Source organism: Coccinella septempunctata, chromosome 7 (assembly GCF_907165205.1).
Source record: "Coccinella septempunctata chromosome 7, icCocSept1.1, whole genome shotgun sequence".
In the NCBI taxonomy this organism is placed as follows: domain Eukaryota; kingdom Metazoa; phylum Arthropoda; class Insecta; order Coleoptera; family Coccinellidae; genus Coccinella; species Coccinella septempunctata.
Window position 1 is genome coordinate 10948702 of NC_058195.1, and position 18275 is coordinate 10966976.

Genomic DNA, 18275 nt, shown 5'->3' on the forward strand with positions numbered 1-18275 from the left:
ATTTCTGGCTATCTTGTTAGTGTTTATTTGACGAGAAAAATGTTAGCAGCAGTGGATTCTTCGCCAGTCAATTTATTACTATGTTTGAATGAAATCCTAGCATCAATCACCAGAAATGATTGGAAAATATTTGCTATCAACTTCAACCAACAATTAATGTATCCCGCATTCAGAATAAACTTAAAGGATGTATCGAAAGTCGATACACTTCAAAAACCTGACGTGTACCTGATCGATTTGGACGAAAACATCTTAGCCAGATTTATACAGATATTCTACAGAAACCTTTTCTTTAATCCAAGGGCGAAATACATAATATTCGGCTCAACGATTTCGCCCGCCGATACTTCCATTTTAGCGTCCAATTTCATCGTGGATGTAATATTTCTGAACACAGTATCGTGGAAAATCTTCACTTATTTCCCATACAAAGACAGGATGATTTGGAAAACGGATCATTCGTGGAAAGAGATCACGGAGTGCGATTGCGTTCAATCTTGGGAGAAAGATATCAAGCTTTTCGAAGATAAAATACCGAAGATTTGGACTGCTACGGCGGTATCGCTAGGTATAGTTCCTTACCCCCCATTTGTGATTTGTTTGAATTGCAAAAAGAGAGGATACGAGATCGATCTATACGAAGAAGTTCTGCGCCTACTGAACATTACAGTCGTATTCAAGGAATTGGATTATTCAGGATCAGGAGGAGGATATGACAATTTCGGTAGGAACGTATTGTTTAATAAAGTAGCGGATGTCATCCTTTCTGATTGGAGCTATATGGACATGGATTTCATCTATCCCTATTTCCATGTGTATCGATTATGGGTTGTAGCATCCCCTGCAGAGTTACCTAGATGGAAGTATTTTTTCAGCATACTTTCTAAGGACGCTTTGATGTACTGGGGATTAAGTTTGATTGTTATACTTCTGGTCTGCACAGTAGCTGATTTACTCCTGATAGGGAACGCTAAAATTTTCCAGAAAATTTGGATGCTCATTAAACTTTCCGTTGAGCAACCCGTACCTAATCGAACCAATTATTTCACACAATCATTAATGATTTTTCTGTCGTTTTTCCTCACATTCCTGATGTCTGCCACTGTGAAGGCCGGCTTTCCTTTTTTACTCACAGGTTTCAACTTTGAGAAGCCTATCGAAGATGTGGCGGATATCATCGAGCATAATTTGACAATAGCATCGCCATATTACCAGCTAACAAAGTCCTTTTTCTCTGAAACCGCCAAAATGCTGGACTATTTCAATGAACATTTTATCCTGTGTGATTTTAGCCCCTACTGTGCGCAGAGACTTTTGACTCAAAGAGATATTGCTATGATTATAACCGAAGACGTGTTGACTTATACCGAAAAGTCTTACAGGGATAAAATGGGCAGGAGATTGATCAGGAAATTAACGCCTGCTGTTATGAGAACGCAACTGGGATCAAACATGTTAAAAGGACATCCTATAGCTAAGAGCGTTGACAAATTTTTCTTCTATCTAGATCAGCACGGTATCAAAAAACGAATCATGTCATCCTATTCTGAAGTTGAACCCTACCAAATCAGGTTTCAAGTAAAGAGTTTAACCATGGAATTGATGATGTTTCCTCTGCTTGTTTTGATACTAGGTACTATAGTCGGTGTTATCTCGTTTTTTATAGAATGCGCAGTGTTTTTATGTAACAGCGATCGCTCATGAAGCTTTCGTTCGGAATGTAAGCATTTAAAATTATTCACCGAGAATTGAATTAAGCAGTTTATTGAACCTATAAATGTAAACTTCACACAAATATAGAACTTGAATAAAAACTTTCTGCCCTTTTGGAAATTCCATATAAGCAGAGTTTTGAGAGACGGATATTTTAAAAATACCTGGTAAGGTATTTTTAAACAAGTACAAGAAAGCCATTACTATACCATTCGGTGTTCTGAACAAAATGATAATTGTGTCTTCAGGCGGCCGGTTTTTGATAATAATGAGTTACGTACTTGAAGTTTTAAGAATCGCTTTGGAATTGAGGGGCTGATAATCTCGCCATCTTGAATATTTCATAAGGGCGATAATTGGTAAAATGTTTCATCCTGTTGAATTCTAGCAGTTGTAAAATGAAGACTCGGGTCTTCACCATTGAATTTCTCGATTTTCGAATTATTTTTTCCCAAAACTTCCGAAATTAGTTCGGTTTCGATTCTTTGACTGCGCCCATTTTCAAGATGATACGATTTGGTCTAAAATAAACTGCCCCTCAAAAGTTAAGGATATTGAATTAATTTGCGTTTTCTCTTCAGAAGAACCCTTCCTTTTGAAATATATTTATGTAGTGTTTTTCCGGTTAGAATAGTGGGATTTCGAAAAAATTATTTATTCACTATAACAAAAATACAATATTTGAAAAAGTATAAAATTTCACGAAAAACCGAAATTCTGAAAATATCAGAAATTCATAGTTCTATTCATCTTAAATACAGGATATCACTGCTTGGCATCTTCTCTGCATGCTGCCACTAAGTTATCGAGAACTTTTGAGCGTCTCGATGTTAGATAGACTTCATGCTTCATGAGGACGTCTTCTAATTGAGTTTAGGGATATTAAGAGGGGTCTACACCGTTTTAGTGGTACGTTCAAAAAGAGAAAATGAATATCCTACCTCAGAAACCACTATAATTTATATGGGGTTTTCATTATAATTCAAGTCAATCACTTCGTCATCTCGGAAAGTCAGAAATTTTTTTATTCGTCAAAAGGAAAAAAGAATAAAAATTTTGTTCATTGAAGAACAAATAATATTCTTTCATGTCATTGAGCTTCCGAGCTGAAATTATCTCTTTTAATAATTTCCACATGAAAAAATTTCTCGAAAATTCTCGCCATTGGCTACAATTCGTGGTGAAATTGAAAAAAGACGTTCGTTAAGTGCTGCTATCTTCTCGACGAAAGTGGAAACTATTTTTATAATCGTAACTTCTACTTATCCTTCAAGTGTTCCGGCAACACCCCACATTCTAGTAGTCTTTCCCTCTTTACGCCTCATATGGAATGACGAGAAAGTACCGTGGTATAAACTCCTCTTGAAGAACCTGGGTCATCTCGAGGACAAGGACTTACCATTCTGCAAAAGGTTAGATGCCTTCTTCTCGCCGAAATAATTGAAAAATGGTCTTCTGAGTTTTGACGAATAGTTCCAGTGGCAAAGTAAGGTGAGAGTAAACGTGCTATCACACTTTTGCCAACATTGAATGAATTGACCACATGCACTTAAGTGCTGCTTAAGCCTGGGAAATCCCAGATGATAGTCGGATGGAGCCAAATCTGGTGAATAATGGAGGTATTCTAGTAATTCAAACCCTAAATCACGACTTATTTGCATGGCAACATGAGATTTGTGTGCAGGGGCGTTGTCCTGCAAAAACAAAACATCTTTGGATAGCTTTCCGAGTTTTTTCTTTTTAATTGTTTCCCGTAGAGTGGTCAGTAATGTCGAATAGTAATCTCCGGTTATTGTTCTACCCTTATCCAAAAAATCAATCATGATTACTCCATGGCAATCCCAAAAAACTGAAGCAAGAACTTTTCCAGCAGATTTTTGGACAAGTAACTTCTTAGGTCTTCGAGAAACAGAGTGTCGCCATTCCATCGATTGTTGCTTTGTTTCTGGATCGAAGAAATGTACCCAAGTCTCATCCATAGTAACAATTCGGTTTAAGAAGTGTACATCGTTTTCAAATCGAGCGAAGATCGAACGCGATGCTTCTACCCTTGCACGCTTTTGGTCAACATTCAATCATTTGGGGATCCATTTTGCAGCAATTTTTCTCATGTCCAAATTGACGTGAACTATATGATGAACGGGTTCGTATGAAATATTTAATGCTTCAAATATCCGTTTTAGCCCAATTCGAAGGTGTGATAAAATCATGTCATGAACTGCATCGATATTTTCGGGGACTGACACAAAAACCGGCCTTCCCGATCGGTCATCATTCTCAATAGAAAATTTACCTCTTCTAAAGCTTGCAGTCCAATTTTTCACGGTCGCATACGAAGGACATTGATCACCAAGGGTATTAAGCATATCTTCGTAAATCTGCTTACCTCTTAATCCTTTTAAATGCAGGTACTTGATGATGGCTCGATACTCCAATTTTTGAATTTTCACAATTTCGGTGGACATCTTCTTTCTTTTAATTTATTGCGTAACTCTGGTTTACTTTCTCGACCTCAAACTTCACAATGACACTTCTAATGAGTTATTGTTCGTTGCTATGGTAACGCAATATTTTTTTATGCATGGAACTGGTCTAGGCTAACTAGATATCAATACATCCTCGTACATAGACATAGAGACATTGACTGAGAAATGGCAGCATGGCTATTTTATAGAAAAAGAGAAATGTACGTCGGGCTATTAGCTGTCTCTTTTGTGTTCACATAGAGGTGAGTGCGGACCAATCAAAATTCTAGAAAAAGACAACTGCATGCCCGATGCTCAGTTTCTCTCTGTCACTTTTTTTGACCGTATTTCATGCATAGACAGAAAGGCAAGGCACAGACCATGTCTCTATGTCTATGTCCTCGTACTTAAATCAATTAAATCAATCTGAGGATTCATTCTAGCCGCTAAGAGATAACCAACCTCCTCAACTTTCGAGAAGATTTCATATGGATGTATGTCACTGGTTCATCAAATATTCTCCACAAAAATAACATTTTAACTTTAATTATATAAGTACATAATATCCATCACCAATAACAGATATCTAAACATCTTACAAGAAATTCAAATCCAAACATCAACATCGCACCTTCTTCACAGACATTTGTACAACTTATACCCACCACCACCGCCAGAAATAATGGAGAAACTTACAAGTTTTTTTACAAGCGAATCCACAACTATATAGCACCCGTCTCGCGTAACAACCCCTATTACTCGTCGTCATATTTCAACTTCTTGCTCGGAGGTTCGTTTTGAATGGTCTCCTCCATCAAGAACGGCAGCTTGTACTCCAGCAGCATGTTGTTGTCTGGCGGCAAACCCACGCACGCCCTCATGATGTTCTCGATGCAGGCTCGCTGCCTGAAGAGCGCGTTCACCACCGGGGTACCGTCTGGTACCAAGGGGGCCTTTATCAAGTAGCTCAATACGGAAAGGACGACATGGAAGCCGGTGAATTCCTGATCTGACTGGTTGGATTTCTTCATCTTTATTCTGGTACATAGCTCAGTCAAGATGATCAGATCTAGCATTATCGGCGTGGCCAGAAGGGAGTCTTCGCAGGTGTTGTGGATGGCGAGGGTATTGAGGCCTCCCATCATGATTTCTGAGACGTATTCGTCCATGGCGCGCTTTGAGTCCCCTGCAGTGAGAACATGCTTTTTATGCTGGCTCTCGGATTGATAAAAATATACCTGAGCATGATGATACTGAAGCGTTTCACCTCAGAACGAAAAATAAAATTTTTTATTGATTTTATTCGGGAACAAATATTGACATTGTTATGCTTTAAATTAAGTAACAAAGTCAATCTGAAAAAAGCCTTCCTTCTGGGTGAAACTATTCTAATGTCATCTCAGTAAGTGATGGAAAAATACTCACCAACATACGGTACATATTTTATGACCACGACGTGATCGGGTTTTTCACCAGGTTTGTACAGAATATCGTTTGAATCCACCATATCGTCCACAACGTTGCTTTTTGAAATCTAGAAGTGAAAAAATATCCATGTGATGGTTCTGTATATGTGGTGAAAAAGGAGAGTGTAGCTGGAATCAGCGTAACAAATCTTTTAGTTAAACCGTACGTCAGACAGTTGCTCACCTAGAGTTATATAATGGGGAGTAGCAACCAGGGACAACAAGGTTATCTTTGGTAGCGGGAGCGTTTTTTCAAGGTCTTAGCACGTGGCACAATCAGTTGGCTTTTCGAAGCTTTTGACGGGTGGGATGAAGCCTCTCCGATTGTATGATATGGGCATCCCAACGAACGGAGTGTCCACAATTGCTTTGGCAGTGGTAGGAACACTGATGCCAGAGCCATCGAATAGTCAAAAAACAACTTAAGGCAAAAAATCTCGCGGATTTAGATCAACAAGGCCAAGAATTTCATGAACAACCGAAGTTTTTCCACGATATGCTTTCAGTTGTCTTTTTCCCTATTCCTACGCTCAAATATCGCTTTGCAGGTAATAGTTTACAGTCGATAGAAGACATAAAATTAGCGGCGAGAACTGATAATACTTTTAAAAAACGTTTCGATAATTGGATTATCCGTTGGCGTAGCTTTGAAAGCGATACACTGAATTCGGATAAAAAAAACATAAGCATTACACATATATTGTGTTTCATTGACCGAATTCCTGTTCTTTTTCGTCTCTGTATTTCAAGCATCAATGATGGAAGAAATATGTTTATTAACGACCGTCATCAAACGATTAGGTTAGACTTTTTGGTGAATATTAGTAAAAAAAAAAGAGCTAGGTAGGGTAAGTTAGGTTAGGGTTAAGTTAGGTTAGGGTAAATTAGGTTAGGTCAGGTCAGGGCAGATTATGCTACGAATGCGCCATTATTGGGCAAAATCCGCTCCATGGTTTCGGAGTTATAGTCTTGCGACTATTTCTTTTGGGTTGGTACATTCGAAAAATTATCGATATAACTGAATTGAAACTCAGAGAGTAGTTCGATAGTACCTATACAAAGACTTGCGCAAAATTTTGTGTGTATTACATGAAAATTACTGAAAAAAATTCTGTACCTAGGAAACTATTCTCCAGATGAAATTTTGCAAGAACCTTCAAAACGTAGCTATGTGAAGCTGACACCCCCAAATGCGAATTTTGAAACAGAACAGGGTCGTTTGTCCATTGTAGGTCCACCGTTTTTTTCATTTGTCTAGGTACCGTTCTAGAGATATCGGCAAAAAACTTTTTTCGGTTCATTTTCTGAGTAGCACACCCAAATCGCGAAAACTTCTTTTTGATGGAACACATCGTTTGTCCAACGTAAGTCTACTTTTGTCCACCAAATTTTTTCATTTGTCCACCCACAGAACCATATAAATCAAAATATGATACATATCCTGAAGGAGCAACTCTTCTAGTAATTAATCTGAGAATTTCATCCATCTTTTTCGAAGGTCAGCTTTCGAGTCGTTTATCTCTCAATAAAAGTAACCGTAGATGGAAATGTGAAACATATTCTGAAAGAGCTCTTTTAGTAATAAATCTGAGAATTTCATCCATCTCGGCGCAACCGTTCGGTCTTGACGAATTTTTAACTGAACCCATCTTTATCTTTCATACGGTGCCTGGATGAATGAAAAAAAAATGGACAATGAGGGACCTACGATGGACAAAGTATCCTGAAATTTTGGTTTCAAAATTCGCGTTGGAGGCTCCAGCTTTACACTTTCCGAAAGTTACAAAGATTGTTTTTTATTATTCTGTGGGTGGACAAATAAAAAAATTGGACAAACGATATTTACCATCGTTTTCGCAATTCGGGTGGCCTGCTCAGAAATTGCACCGAAAAAACTTATTTTTCCATATGGACAAACGATCCTGAACTTTTGGTTCAAAAATTTTCATTAGGGGGTGCCAACTTCACACTTTCCAAAATTTTCTATGATGCTTAGAAAATGAACAGAAAAAAGTTCTTTTCCGATAACTCTAGAACGGTACCTGGACAAATGAAAAAAAAGGGTGGACAAACATAGACCTACGATGGACAAACGACCCTGAAATTTTTGTATCAAAACCCGCATTTGAGGTGCCAGCTTCACATAGCTGCATGCGAAGAAGTATCACATTCCCTACTTGTAAGGAAAATAACTATCTACTATCTCCTAACATATGTGCCCTTTCCGCACTTAAAAACTAATATTCGCGTCGTTCGTCTAACTGCGTGCGGAAAAGTGACACTGTGCGCACTTGTCAAAGAATTCTGGCAACCACTTGTAACCTACCTCCTTGGACCTGAACTGCGCCTGCGACGACAGGTTTTTACCGTCGTTGTTGCCCAGGTGGTTGTAGCTGACGATGCTGACCGGTTTTATGCCGGCCGACACGAGAAAATCGACGATGACGCTCTTGATCTTGGTCTGGCCGGACTTGAAATCGTCGCCGCCAATGAACACGTCCTTCTTCTCGGCGAATTCGATCAGGCCCGGCACGAACGTGTTCTGCGGCGAGCCGTTGATGTAGGGACAGCCCATGGAGACGGCCGCGTAGGCGAACAGCGTCGACGGGGATATTTCGGCGTGGTTGCCCGCGATGGCCCTCTTCAGGTTGGAGGCGGTGTCGTGCACACCGGGTATCACGTCGCAGAAACGTTCGGTGTTGGCCGTCCACAATATTATCACCTTGTCCAGTTTCTCCTTGGCCTTGAACGATTCGATGTCCCTGCATATCTGCTGCACCTGCATCTGCTTGGTGCCTTCTATCAGATTGTCTGCTCTGGATAGCTGCAACAAGAAAGGATAGTGACATGAGGCATAATGGACATTGTAATTTCTTAGGGCTAGTTGCGACTGTGTGCCCTCCTGTGGCTAAAGAGACCGAATCGTGACCTGCAGATCCTTCCACACTCAGGGCATGAATACTCCATTATAACTGTGTACCAAAGACCTCCACTGTGACCTGTCTAACGCTAGTTGTTCCCAGTTATGATTGGCATTAACTAATTTTAGGGATTGATGTAGTGTATCCTCAAACCGCTTATACTGGCCTCCTGGTTTCCGGGCTCCCTCAGTGAATTCGCCATAGAGAGCTATTTTGAGGAGTCTTGTGTCTTGCATCCTCAGAATGTGGCCGCTCCATCTGAGTCGGGCCCTCGTTACTTGAGTCTCAATTGTTGTGCAACTCGCGCGTTGCAAGACTTCTGCATTCGAAACTTTGTGGAACCATCTGATGTGCATTATCTGTCTTAGATGCGTTTGTTCAAGCTGTTTAAAATGTCGCCTGTAGGGCGTCCAGCTTTCGCTTCCGTAAAGAAGCGTTGGGAGGACCACTGCTTTGTAAACAGCTGTCTTGGTTTTCAGATTGAGGTCGTGATTTTGAAACACTCTGTCCTTTAGCTTCCAGAATGCCCGTGATGCCGAATTGATACGGTTTTGTATTTCCGTGTCGAGATTAGCCCTACTATTTATGAAGCTTCCCAAGTATTTGAACTGCTCGACCTGTTCTAGAGTTTCATTCTCCAGGCTGATATCTGTTTGAAGGCTTTCTGGCGGACTTACCAGGATTTCGGTCTTGTCGATATTGAGTCTAAGGCCTAAAGCTTCGTATATATGTTTATAGGTGTCCATCATTATCTGTAGATCCTCTGAGCTGCTAGCGATGAGTGAACAGTCGTCTGCATATTGAAATTCCGTGATAAACTTGGTACGGGTTTTTGCTCTGAGGCGCTTCAGGTTGAACAGGCCTCCATCAAATCTTAATCTTTTCCCAACACCTCTTACGGGCATGCTCATGTCAGCAATTATCGATACAGCTATGGCGAAAATATTGAACAGTAAAGGCGCTAATACGCAGCCTTGTTTTATTCCAGAGTTGGTTGAGAAATGGTCGATTGTAGAGCCAGTATGCTGTATTCTAGCGGTGTTGTTGGTATGAAGGCTTTTACACACTGCTAAGAATTTTTCGGGTACTCCAAGACGTGCCATGATTTTCCATAGCGCTCTCCGATTCACCGAGTCGAATGCCTTACTTAAATCGATGAAGGCTGTATAAATCCTTGATTGTTGTTCACGGGCCTTTTCTTGTAGCTGTCGCAGGGTAAAAATTAGGTAATAGCTTTTCTAAGAGTAAAACCAGACGACTAGCCATAATCTTCGAGAGAATTTTACCGGCCACATTAAGCAACGATATGCCCCTGTAATTGTTGCAATTCGACGTATCGCCTTTGTTGTAGAGGTTGATAACTAAAGCGTCTCTGAAGTCTTATGGCACATCACCCTGTTCCCAGATCTTGCGGAATAGTATTAGGAGACTATTGACAATGTCTTCATCCAAGGCTTTGAATATCTCCGCTGGAATGCCGTCTAGACCAGGTGACTTATCATAATGGACATAGTGGCCGCTGCAGAGGTTACAGGTTTTTCGATCTAACATACTGAATTGGATTCTTATTCGGTACTTTGAATTGCTAGACATGCGGATCTTTGGTTGGCCAAGCACGAAATGCTTGGGAAAATCCAGAAAAGCTGTACAAAAATCCTGGGGTAAATGACAGATTCTAATTTCTAGATTTTGAAGGGCTGCGACCTTGATATCTATTGTGCCCAGACCCGTTTTCGCCGCTTTGTCGACTACAGCTCGCTCGCCGTCTAGTGCCAGAGTTCTTATGAACTCTATTATCTGGAAAGCTCCCTCGCTCCTGCAAGTTTCTTGTCGAAACATTTTTTACGTAGGCTAGCAACGGGTGATATGGAGTTTCATCCTCCTCCCCACATTTGAACCGGGGTTATTGTGGTTCGATAAGCCTTTCGGGAACTGCGACCACGTACATTTTTTGTTCTATGCCCTACTCATTCATAGGAACCCAGGGAGGTCGTCAATGGTGTTGATAAAACCGACAACATCCTTAGGAGCTTTGGGCGTTACCTTGTGAGTATCTAGGTCCGGTTTCACCATATGAATGGTTCTTAGACCAGCCAGCTCTGGACACTTGCTTACCATGTGTTTAGTTGTTTCTGCTTCTGATCCACAGAGCCTACAAATCTCAACTGCTGACTTTCCCATACAAATGATATTTATACCGACAGTGCCCTGTCAGCAGTCCCACCAACACCCGAAGCTCAACTCGTGACAGCTTCAGCAGTTTTCTCTGATGTAGGTCGGTGAAATCATCACGAATTCCTTTGACTGAGTAAGTGCCTTATATTGGTATTTTCCAAACCCACAGAAAAGCTCAGGTCCAGAAAAAGAGAAAGTTAACCTTGATGCCCTTTTTGCGAGTTCATGGGTTTTCTCATTTCTTTCAACACCACAATGCCCTGGTACCCATAGTAGAGTCACTCCCCATATAATCCGCATTCGTCAGTTTCTGCTGAACCCATTAGAACTATATTGTCAGCATAGATAATGCGCAAGATTTTGCCCGTTCAATGTAGAGGAAGTAGTCGCAATACGCGCCCCCCTTTTGTTTTTTCTCACCAAATTTCGGGATCTTACGAATAAATATCCAATAAATCACACACTGCAAGCTTAGAGGTTTACCTATGGTATATAAAAAAGGCATTATCAAAAGAATTAAATTCAGGTGGGATTTGTGTGAAAAATTAAGATAATGTACATATCTACATCTGGATCAGACTGCGTGTAAGAGCCCTCCTAGTGAATAATTGATAGGTAACATTTCGAAATAGACAAGCTGCATCACGGTCATCAGGAACAAATTTTCCAATTTCATCGATATCCATATCCTCATCGTCTGAGACAGACTTGTGTCTTTTGCTCGATGCTTTTTTTATTTGTTGTCTTCTTAGCTCTTGATTCTGAAAAGACTTGTCGTTTGGTGCCTATTTTTTTAGGCGTGCTGATGCTGGATTTCTCCAACTCTTCCGAATATTAATCCTGTCTCATAATAGGACCATGTAAGGGGCCCAACAATCCTTGTGATTCAAAGGCATCTAATTCCTTTTCCACTCAGTGTTTAGGTTAGTTTTTATTTTGGAATATCAACTACTGGTCCCTATTCTAACATACTTACACATCAACTATCCAGATTTAAACATAGACGTTAACAAATACCACAAAAACATTCACCATACAACAATTTTGTAAATACACGAATAAACTTATCGCCACCTGCTTCTACAGAAATACAATCGAGGCTGCGCGCATGTACACTAAGATGTTCAAGAGCCTAATAGAAGTGTTGCAGTACGGAATTCAAAATTGTCGCGCATGCGCTACTGGAAATATATTAAGGGCCCACTTCATGTACAAGTTTTAAGCACAAATGTCCTTACCTGATTGGCCGCGATGAAGTCCGGCGAGTATATCGAAGCCCTCGGTTTGAACTTCTTCATGTGCGGCTTCAACATCTCCTGCAGACAGGGCTCAAACACCATGGCCCTCTCCATCGCTTCGGCCAGATTCCTACCGCTGATGTCCCAGCCGTCGACCACTATATCGTCAGGATTCACCGTCGGCAGCAATTTTCCCAGGGCCACGTTGACGTTCCTGCCCAGGTGCAGGGTGCTCGCCTGCGTTATCGAACCGAACCAATTGGCGGACTGCGTTCCCTTCTTGGTGGGCCAGGAGAGACCCAGCTTGTTGGCGATCAGGGCGGCCGTGAGGGTGGATCCGTTGTTGCCACCCCATCCCACCAGCATCACGCCCAGCCGCGGCACCTTGCGCTGGGTGCGTATCACCAGGTGCGAAGTTTTGGGCGTCACCTGGAACAAGAGTTTGATTGATGATTTACGATTCCATCATGACGAACTTTTCAAAAGTCTGATGATGAACTGATTCCAGAAAAATCGGGTTAATATGTGAAGCATGTCATGATGGCCATCATTGGCCATGAAGAGTAGAGTACTGTACTTCACAATCAACACCATAGTGCTATCAAAGCCACGGCTCAATAAAGGCTACAGCTCTACGAAAGCTACGAGTCCACTCTGCATTATTCCAGGAATATTATCCAGCAAGATATAGTGATTTGATACCGCGTGAGCGTGACTACTTCCTGTGTGGTTATCTGAACTTCAAGGTCCGTTCTAATAACTCGAGAACTAATGTGTGTGAAGTTGGCCCAGCACTTTTTGATTTTCGAAAAAAAAAAATTTGTGCTGAATTGTGCTAGGTTTGTGCTGATTTGTGCCGTTGAAATTTTTGTTTTATTCCACACGGTTCTCAAAATATTTCACAAAATGTATAGAATGGGCTAGCCCAGCACTTATCGAAAAAATGAGTTTTGACGACTGAAACAGGTTGTGCTATGCATGTTCAGTGTTGTGCCGTTCGAATTTTTGCGAAATTCCCTCTTATCTCCCGGAAAATCGAAAACGAAGAAAAAAGTTAGCCCAGCACTTTCGATTTTTCTTCTCAAAAATTAGTGGAAAAATTTGTGCTACATTTGTGCTGACTTGTGCCGTAAATATTTTCTCGAAAATTAGTCGGATTTTCCGGGAAATCGCAAAATTGAAAAAAAAGTTAGCCCAGCACTTTCGTTTTTTCTCAATGAAAACTATGTGAAAAATTGTGCTAGTCGTGTGCTAACTTGTGCCGTTGAAATTTTCACGAAAATCCTTCTAGTTTTCCAAAAAATTTAGATTTTGGAAAAATGTCAGCCCAGCACTTTCGTGTTTTTGCAGTTTAATTTTTTTTATTAAATTGTGCTACATTTGTGCTGATTTGTGCCGTTGAGATTTCCAAAAAAAACTTTCAACTTTTCCTTCAAATGGTGGATATCAACAAAATCAGTAGATTGCCTGAAATCAGTATAAATGGCAACAGGCCTAATACTCGTAAATTGAGCTTAATGAACTCCAGCGTGGATAGCCAATGACTGTAAAAGATTACTATTGTTTATAACTCAATTTTCTTGATACAGATGCAGATGCGTGACTCTGAAAATAGTTTACTGTTAATCTCAAAATTTTATATATATGGAAGATACGTTTCAGTCCGTGTATGAAATTAAGCTGAAAAATTAACAGCATGTAAACAACCATTAACATTATTTTTTCAAGAGTTTTATCTACAAGTTATAAACAATAGTAATCTTCTTTAGTCATTAGCTATCCACGCTGGTGTTTATTAAGCTCAATTTACGAGATTTCTCTCCTGAAAACTGAATTCTGGCAACATTGTTATCGTGATACACTTCTGATGATTTATGACGCTATGCAAAACTTGATAAGTCGTAGGTTGTGCACGCAGGGTTGCCAACCTCAACGGTATTCGGCCTGTTGCCATTAATACTGATTTTCAGGCAATCTACTGATTTTTCTGATATCCACCATTTGAAGGAAAAGTTGAAAGTTTTTTCTGAAAATCTCAACGGCACAAATCAGCACAAATGTAGCACAACTTAATAAAAAAAATCAAACTGCAAAAACAAGAAAGTGCTGGGCTGACCTTTTTCTTAATTTCGCGATTTCCCGGAAAATCCGACGAATTTTCGAGAAAATATTTACGGCACAAGTCAGCACAAATGTAGCACAAATTTTTCCACCAATTTTTGGAAAGAAAAATCAAAAGTGCTGGTCTAACTTTTTTCTTCATTTTCGATTTTCCGGGAGATAAGAGGGACTTTCGTAAAAATTCGAACGGCACAGTACTGAACATGCATAGCACAACCTGTTTCATTCGTAAAAACTCATTTTTTCGATAAGTGCTGGGCTAGCCCATTCTATACATTTTGTGAAATATTTTGAGAACCGTGTGGAATGAAACTAAAATTTTAACGGCACAAATCAGCACAAACCTAGCACAATTCAGCACAAAAATTTTTTTTCGAAAATCGAAAAGTGCTGGGCCAACTTCACACACATCGAGAACTATTCAGGATTTGAATGCCAACATCAAAGTACAACCAAATAATTTTATTTAATTTACGAACGATATTAAAACGTAATCGTACTTAGTTTGTCTTACGAATTCCAAGCTCAAATTCTATCAGCATTTCCTGTCTCAGAGTTCGTAGTAAATAAAAAATAAAAGTAATAAAATGTTTGGTTACATTTTTAGAAACTGCAGGAAAACATTTTAGAGTAGTCAGATGATAATATCGAAAACAAATATCTTTCACCTCTCTAAGGAGAAATCTTCAAATATTTCTCAGGAATAAAACTCACAAATTGACTGTTGACTTCGGAATGAAATATGTAGTACGAAATTTTATCAAGCATTTTCCCAAAAATCAAGTATCAAAAAGAGTGATATCGTCTATGCAGGGTGTAAATGGAAAAATTCAAGGGGTGATTCCACCTTATAAGGCTCATGGTACGTACCTGACAATAATTTTTTTTTTCAAAAACCGCAAGTGACCTTATTGGTTCGAAATTAATCAATTTATCAAAAATTAATTTGTCACTGGTATAACATGAATAAGACATAACATTTAGGGGTGGCTTTTCCTACCCCTTGCAATTATTATGGGAAACATCACTGAAAATTGTTTTATTGCCTTTTTGCTTTTCAGGTGCCATCTTCAGGGAGCAGTATCTAAACAAAGGTTGCTCAAAAAAAAAATTCACATGAAAGACCCTCAAATTTTTTCGCAACTGCATGTATTCATTTACACCCTGTATACAAAAACCATCCTCAACTGACAATATTTTTTGTGGATTATTGACTGGGTCACCCTATACGCAAACGAGTAGTCTTTGATGAATTTCAGAATCAACAAATAAATGTAAAGTTATCTTATCTGTCCAGTTTATTCTGTATCGAGTTTTCATCGATCTGTATTGAAAACAACGAATATAAAATCAATATAAATTTTATTCCTTGTCTGATCTCTGCTTTTTCGATGACTCAGATGGACTTTTATATTTATTTTTTTATGTTTACTGTTGATCGTTTAAATGTATACACAAAACCACAAATGTCCAAGGGTTACTTGGAAATGCTCTTCGAATACGTCATTTATTATATGTATTATTTTCAAAAGTAATTTTTGGCGATAACATATGCATATATTCAGGATAGCGAATATTTTTTATGGATAATTTTCTCCGAATGATAGGGTTGATTTCATTCACATGTTATGTAAATTATTTATGTATATTATTTATGTTGATGAATGAAGTGAACCAAAATATTTAGTATTTTCATGTAGTGTTTATATTTAGAATCTTCCAAGGGCTATCCGGATACATATGTATGCCTTTATTATAGGGTAGTAGATAAAAGATGAATGAAAGTATCAATTTTATACAGGGTGGGCTAAATTCGTCGTTTGCATTATTGAAAATAGCAATTTCTGAATTTTCGTTCATAACTCAAAATCTGGAAATGGTCGATTCTGGCCGATTCTGCTTTTAGATTTGGTTTAGTCAGAAAAAAAGATCTAGAGAATGTGTCATCCGTTTTTTTCTAGCTGCTATAGTTCTCAAGATCCCTTTAGTAGACAACGAATTTTGCCCATCCTGTACATATCCAATTATGTTATTAATATTACAAGTGAGATTCGGGTGACTTGGGACGATTTTGAAATTCAACATGTCATATTTCAAAAACGGTCACCTGCTTAAAGGTGACTTAGACTATTGATCAGGATATATATGTACCATGCTTCAGAATTCGGATATAAATTATTTTTAAATAAAATATACTTGCCCCAAGTCACCCACCGATTTGAGAGTTAAAATCCATTGATTTCTTAACTCTCAAATGAAATAGGTGACTTGAGACGGTGTATAGTTTTGAAAAATTAGAATTTGTTATTATGATTATATAGTTGAAATTCGGTAAGAAAATTAAATGATACACCTTTATTACAGCGAAAGAAAATATATTGCAACGCAAATGTAAAAAAACTAAACAAAACAAGGGAACTTTGATTTCTTTCATTCTTGGGTGATTTCTTTGTGGTAATAACGTATCCTGCGAAAAATCGGCATATTTCCTGCTGCCAATGCGCCGCTTGTATCTATTCGGCATTGTCCCAAATCACCCTATGAAACAACAAAATATTATAAATTGATGAGATCCGTGTTGCCGCTTGATTTGTAAACAACCTTGTTTCATGACATATCTAATATCCCAATATCCAACGTATCCAGAAAAAAAATTACACATGCACAAAGTGAAACACATGTACAGGACACTAGAAAGTATAAGGGCCATAAAAAACGCGCTTTTACTCTCCTGAATTCGTTAATTTTTCCTGTCAATTCAAACGCTCTGGTCACGGCAAACTCAACAGGAATTAATTGTTAAACTAACTAAAAAGACGCTACACAATCTTATAAGTTTTCCCCTTCACTCATAAATGGCAAGAAACAAAGAAATCTGCGAGGTAGGTAATTGTCCCAAGTTACAGAACTGTCCCAAGTCAACCGAATCTACCGGACTGAAGTAATCCATCAACTACCTTACGAAAAAAGTTATGACGTGTATGTCATTGACTTCGAAATATAAAAAATAGTCAAAATTCTAAATAACAAGCAGAACCATCTCACAAAATTTTTAATTCTGAGCTTGTTTTTAAAATTAATCGGAAACAATTATATACATATTTTTGGAAAGCCCACTTCATGTCTAATAAATATACAGGGAAAAAACTAACTACCTCACGATTCTACGAAAAAAATTCTATTAGGACTACATATGTGTTCTCTGATCCCGTACAACTTGTTCTTGTTGAACTGTGAATTAATATTTTTTGCGGAAATTAAAGTAACAATGAGCTCTCTGGAAAAACAAAGGAACAACCCTGCTATTGTTGCCTATTTTCTATACAAAAATGCAAAAAAGGTAAGAAACGCGATCTTTCAAAACGAAGAATTAAAAAGTTCACCCTTACCAATATTTTATCTCCAATCTTTTCGGCTTCCGTGAATTGATAATCATACTTGCTCTCGATGAAATCAACGTCGTATCTCACGTTGTCACTGTCAACAACCACCTCCATCTTTCAGGAAAATATCCGCCGAAAAATTTGCAAAAGAAAAACGAGGTACTAATATAGGTACAGATGAGGGAAACGTCTCTCTTATAGGTTAAAATAATCGATCGAGCACAACGTTCTGAACTTGAACTTGAAACAATTTATCGTCTGATAACACGATGGAAAGCTGACCGCTATCCTGAAACACTGAAATCGTTGTGTGAAAGCCCTGGATAGGACGGGACTTTGTATTATATGGTATTCCTGATGCGCCGAATCAGCGGGAAAACTCTGGAATATGTACCGAGGCTGTAAAGTTATATCCGTACGCGAGATGCTAATTTATAAAAAAATAATGTTTATACTTCTTATCCGTTATTCTCACATCTGTTATTGCTCAGTTGGGGGGTTTTTGCCGTTCGAGCTGCTGAAATTTGACACCGAGTCGAAGAGCGACTGAAGCTTTTCTGAAAAACACCTGTGGCACGATGTACCACACGACAATATATAACGTGCGTTCAAAAAAATTCGTTGTCAAGTAGGCTATGGAATTTTGAACGTCGATATACCGAACATCAGCCTTCAAAATTTCATAGCCTACTTGACGACGAATTTTTTTGAACGCACGATATTTATGTCAATTTCTTTCCGTACACGTGGTTAATAAGGGATTTTCTTCGAGTATCGATGAGTAAATTTCCAT

At 38.9% G+C, this 18275-nt stretch overlaps 1 protein-coding gene across 1 annotated transcript; it reads right to left on the reverse strand.

Annotated features, from left to right (window-relative positions):
* Positions 1-4708: 4708 nt before the first annotated feature.
* Positions 4709-17866, reverse strand: LOC123316532 (inositol-3-phosphate synthase 1-B). Its single transcript, XM_044902656.1, has 5 exons — positions 17489-17866; positions 11979-12407; positions 7971-8468; positions 5604-5712; positions 4709-5364 (listed from the first exon to the last, which is right to left on the reverse strand). The coding sequence occupies exons 1-5, from the start codon at positions 17594-17596 to the stop codon at positions 4934-4936; spliced, it is 1575 nt and encodes a 524-aa protein (XP_044758591.1). The 5' UTR covers positions 17597-17866; the 3' UTR covers positions 4709-4933.
* Between the last annotated feature and the right edge of the window lie 409 nt (positions 17867-18275).